The 5124-nt window shown below is 39.5% G+C and overlaps 4 protein-coding genes across 4 annotated transcripts; 2 read left to right on the top strand and 2 right to left on the bottom strand.

Annotated features, from left to right (window-relative positions):
- Positions 1–195: 195 nt before the first annotated feature.
- On the bottom strand, positions 196–1270 carry Gasu_63900 (eukaryotic translation elongation factor 1 alpha (eEF-1a)). Its single transcript, XM_005702413.1, has one exon. The coding sequence runs from the start codon at positions 1260–1262 to the stop codon at positions 297–299; it is 966 nt and encodes a 321-aa protein (XP_005702470.1). The 5' UTR covers positions 1263–1270; the 3' UTR covers positions 196–296.
- Positions 1271–1280: 10 nt separating this feature from the next.
- Gasu_63910 (AAA-type ATPase) lies at positions 1281–3471 on the top strand. The gene is made up of 6 exons (XM_005702414.1): positions 1281–1616; positions 1669–1843; positions 1907–2105; positions 2170–2938; positions 2995–3191; positions 3239–3471. The coding sequence occupies exons 1-6, from the start codon at positions 1284–1286 to the stop codon at positions 3444–3446; spliced, it is 1881 nt and encodes a 626-aa protein (XP_005702471.1). The 5' UTR covers positions 1281–1283; the 3' UTR covers positions 3447–3471.
- Positions 3472–3480: 9 nt separating this feature from the next.
- Positions 3481–4583, top strand: Gasu_63920 (RWP-RK domain-containing protein). The gene has a single exon (XM_005702415.1). It carries the CDS (start codon positions 3641–3643, stop codon positions 4541–4543), a length of 903 nt encoding a protein of 300 aa, XP_005702472.1. The 5' UTR covers positions 3481–3640; the 3' UTR covers positions 4544–4583.
- Positions 4584–4595: 12 nt separating this feature from the next.
- Gasu_63930 (uncharacterized protein) lies at positions 4596–5070 on the bottom strand. Its single transcript, XM_005702416.1, has 2 exons — positions 4868–5070; positions 4596–4819 (listed from the first exon to the last, which is right to left on the bottom strand). Exons 1-2 carry the CDS (start codon positions 5027–5029, stop codon positions 4628–4630), a joined length of 354 nt encoding a protein of 117 aa, XP_005702473.1. The 5' UTR covers positions 5030–5070; the 3' UTR covers positions 4596–4627.
- Positions 5071–5124: the final 54 nt, after the last annotated feature.

Raw genomic sequence — 5124 nt, forward strand, 5'->3', positions numbered from 1 at the left:
GTCATCCATACATGGCATACGAAAATGTTTATCCTGGATATCATCCACTGGCTCTTTACAAAATCGATCGACTGCCTCCATAATAGTATCTCCTGCATACCAATGGGAAAGTCTGGCATGGTCACGTCGTAGTATATTTTCACCAGTTAGACCAGAACATGGAATGCAACTAATGTGAGACTCAGAATATCCAATCTGGGAGGTTAATACTTTAATGACTTGGTTACGTATTTCTGTAAACCTTTCCTCTGCGTAATTTACTTGATCCATTTTGTTGATGGCTACTATCACCTTATTCACTCCCATACTTCGAACAATAATAGCGTGTTCCAAAGTGGGTCCATTTTCATGAAGCAAGTCTCAAACTGTCCAGGAGAAGCATCCACTAAGAGAATGGCAACTTGGGCCTGAGATGCTGCTGCAATAACTGCTGATAGAAAGTCATAATGTCCAGGCGTATCCAAAAAAGTATACAATCGCTTAAAATGAACTTGTCGAATACTTATATCCATAGTCACTCCACGCTCACGTTCTGCTTCTTGGTCATCCAAAACCCAAGCATAAGAAAGATCAGACCGACCAGAATCGGAACTTTCCTTTTTTAGTTTACGTAACATGCGCTCATCAATATTACCAGTCAAGTGTAGAATATGACCCAGAAATGTGCTCTTTCCTACATCTACATGGCCAAGGACTAAAATAACAGGATTGGTACAATATCCAACTTCAAGACTTGACTCAGTTTGTGCTGGTTCAACTTGTCCATGATGAAAAGGATGAAATGTCGATTCCTTCTCCGGCTCAACTGCACAATGGCTTTCCCTTATTTTACTCGTTGTTTTTTGTTGAGAACAAACGATATCTTTGCTCTTATTCTGTCTCGACTTTGCAAGGCTTTCATCGACTGTAGTGTTCTCTGGGTCTGCCGGGTCTCCTTGTCCGACTTGTTCTGGTAGAGAAGATTGAAAGCTATCAGCAGCTTCATCCAATAACAATCCGACTGCAAGATTAGGATTACACTGTACTCTATCTAAAGCTCTTCGTATTGTATCCAAGGAAAAGGAGTCACTCAATACCTTGCGTACCTCCTCCACTGCACTTTCTCTGATTGTAGATTGCTCTGAAAGTGTTTCAATGGTTGCTCTTTCGTTTCCTTTTCTCTGACTTGTTCTTTCTCTATCTTCTTCAAAGTCTTCTTCGTCTTCATACCACTCTTCCAGTTCAGCTTGTATAAAGTTTCGTTGCTGTAGTTTCTTGGGCATTTCTCATGTAACAATTTTTCTATGAAAGAGCCATGCACAGATGATCTATCCACCATTGCCAAAGCTACTGTCTGGACGTTGATTCCTGTAGACTATGCAAGTATTATATTAAGCAAGTATTTCTCTGAGGAAATTCTTCACAAAAATATTGTGGATAATATCATATCGCCTGGTTGTTATCGTTCGCTTTCTCTGTTCGACAGTTGTATTTCCTATCAGTGTATTGCAGTTGTTACAAAGGGAAGCCTTGGTTGGAGTTTTTCAGAAAAAGTACTCGTAACTCAAGAAACTCAAGTTATTTTGATTCCTATCGGGTGTCGTGTATTATATCCCTCGGATGATGATCCTTGTGAGGTTTGGAGCAGAATTGACCAGCTTTCTTACATTGAATTGCCTATTTCGTTAGTTGATCGAACCTCCAGAAGCGCTGAAACGTTGTAAAAAGTTGATGACTTGGAGATTATGTCAGCAAGTTTGGTTGCCCAAGAATATACAACGCGCTCCAGGTTTTTATGTTTTTCGGGGCTATGCAAAGTGTGGAAGGAAGACTTTTCTGAAGACACTAGCAAAGGAGTTGAAAGGTATGACTTGTTCATTCAAGGGTTATTGTTGCACCCGGTTGAATGAATATTTATGGATCCTAGTGCTTTGCATCGTATTCCGAGCCACGCAAGTGTACAATCTATTGGCCAAAGATCCTGATAGAGCTCAATGGAATCTTTTTTTTGACAAATGGAAAAGTTTAGAACCTTGTATTATTATTATTGAAGATTGCGATTGGTTATGGGAGGACAGCATGACTATGATCAACTCCTTCATAGAAGGATTCCAAAGACTGTCCAAGTAAGAAGATGATTCCAAGTTTATGTCCCAATGAAATGAAAAGTGTTGACCAACTCTCATATAGGGAAAACAGAAGCATTGCTATTGTAGCCAACTGCAGTTCTTCGAAACTTTTACCCAACTCCATCCTTTCACTTTGTGGAATGATCGTTACTTTTCCGATAGCTTCTCAAACTGCCAGACATCAAGTGCTTTCCCTTATGATGAATAATGATTCGATAGATTGGCCATTACAAGAAATCCTTGAAGCTTCATATGGTCTTACTGTTGGAGAATTGAAGGATTCGCTGGCTGCCGTAGTTGACTCTTCGGATGTCAACTTGAATTGGCTCAAAACATTTTGGCAGAGAAAGAGAGAATGGAGACTAGACAACTTGACTCTTCTTGGTATTCGAGTTTTGTTTCCCAATCAACTCAACGATGAAGCATCTCTATCTTGTCATTTATATGGCCTCGACTCGATTATAAGACAGTTGGAGATATCTCTTTTTCCTCCTAGTCGATATTCTTCCAATATCTTGGCCAATATGCGAGGAATCCTATTTTATGGGCCTCCAGGTACTGGAAAGACTTCATTAGCAAAAAGAATTGCCTTTTCAGCACATGCCACTTTTATATCCGTTGATGTCTCTAATTTGATCGATGCTTATGTAGGCGAATCTGAGAGATTGTTGCGCATGTTATTTCAACAAGCCAAGGAAATGGCTCCCTGTGTTGTGTTTTTTGATGAAATTGATTCTCTATTCAATAGAAGACAACGTTCACCGGATATGCCTCTTATGCGATGGAGGTCATCTTTCATTCTAGAAATGGATGATTTCAAACTTGATGAGGTACGAAATGATTCGTTTTTTGGGAAAAGATTGATTTTATGGTTGCTTATTTTCAGCAAGTGTATATTGTAGCAGCCACAAATCGTCCTTGGGATTTGGATCAGTCGCTGTTACAAGAAGGTCGTTTATCAAAGCATTTTTATATACCTCTACCAGATAGACAAGTGAGGACCCAGATATTGATGCATCACTTTCGACACATGTGGCCCAATGCTTTATCCGAGGAAACCACTTTATATCCATTTGCTCATAGGTAAGTTTTTTGAAGATTGAATGGCATCCCATGATAACCATGTAAAGTATTGCGGAGGTGACGGAAAACTTTTCCGGTGCAGATTTGGAAGGACTCATTCGTAGTGCTGTTCTTATGAGTTGTCGAAAACGGATGCACGATGTGGAACATTTGCTATCGAAAGAAGATATATGGGAAGCATTGTCTTTTTATCAAGCTTCCATCACTTTGGAACAACTCCAACGTTATGAGTATTGGCAACAATCCACACATTGAATACCAAAAAGAAGGACATTCTCCATCAAGTGGCGCAATGGATCTTCTCCCGCCAAATGCTGCCCGCCAAGGGACGAAAATTCAAAGCCAAAAACCAAATAGCATTTTGTGAGGAAAAGGTCACAGGAAAAGCCAAAGGTCACATAACCCTTGGGAATGTTTTGTTTGACCGTTAATTTTGGATTTTCCTTGGAATGGAAAGCATGAGTCAAACGAAACGTTGGAGTTGTGTGATTTATCAAGTGGATAGTATATTGCCTAGGAAAGTCTATGATTGTGAGCCCAGTGAATGTATATCGGATTCATTGGAAAGAGATAAAGAAAGAACCAACAGGATACCATTCTATGGATCTCCATCGAATGAAGCACACACAGCTCATAGAGATGCTTTCACATACTATATGGAGAAAGGTCCCTGTTCACATAAATGGAAGCAACTACATGTTGGTGATTATCAACATGACAATTTACTTTGGAATGCACAAGTTCATGATGAGCAAGTTTGTGATAGTTGTCAAATGCACATTTGTTCTAGTTGTGGTAATCCTTTTTCAGATGAGGAGTATTCCAGTTCTTCCGTACCCATCCCATATGATACCCATATATCATCAGACCATGAGTTGACAGAATGGAGAAGAAAATGGCCATTTCAGAATAAGCCTGATCAACAAATGAACCTATGTCGAGATCAAGTTTCTTCACTCGAAAACACAGGGTATATTAGACAAAAGTCCAAAATGAAGATATCATTGAAAAGAAAAAGGTCAGACTCAAATCTTAGTATAGATCAGTTATCGAGATACTTTGATTTGCCACGGAAGGAAGCCGCTCAACAATTGGGAGTTTGTGTGACTCTATTAAAAAGGAGATGCCGAGAACTAGGAATCCATTGTTGGCCTTTTCGTAAGATGCGTTGTTTAGATGATCGAATAAGACATTTGCAAATAAGAAAAGAACAATCTATTTCGGATGTTTCTATCGATCAACAAATTAGGATACTTCAGCAAAGACGCCAGTCCTTGTTGAAGAACCCTAATATATCGTTGCAGCAGTTATTAGGTGACGAAGATGAAATATCTTGGTCTGGTCTCCCATAAGCCAATTCAGTTCATTTTATATAAAAGTTTGTGCCAAGTAGTTTGATATTCCAACGGGTTATAACGCTCTGATTGACAAAATATTCAAAACATCAAGTCCATGAGACCACAACAAGCCAAAGCTGCACAGAGACCTGCACAACAGGCCAGTGCTTCATCACCGCCACCTCCACCACTACCAGTATTTCCATAAGGACTATAATATTGATTTCTTCCATAATAATAAGGAGACGACCCTGGTGGACCCTTTACATAAACCGTTTGTTGTCCATAAGGCTTGATGAGAGTTGTCAAAGCACAATAAAAGAGAACAAGTTTACTTACAGAACCTATAGGGTTTCCATATTCATCCACAGGTACTTCGTACACTACAGTAGTTCTTCCTGGAGGAGCGCCATAAGGTTGAGCTACAGGAGGTGGTGGAGGAGGATAACCTGAAGGATATCCTCGATACTCAACGTTGTAAGGATAGCCATATTGTGCCATCGTCCAATGTCAAAATAATAAATCCACTTGTACACAATATTCATACCTTCTTATATTCGATCATGAAACCAACCAAAATAAACAAAATGAGTTCA

This window comes from Galdieria sulphuraria (assembly GCF_000341285.1).
Source record: "Galdieria sulphuraria unplaced genomic scaffold scaf_213, whole genome shotgun sequence".
Lineage (NCBI taxonomy): Eukaryota > Rhodophyta > Bangiophyceae > Galdieriales > Galdieriaceae > Galdieria > Galdieria sulphuraria.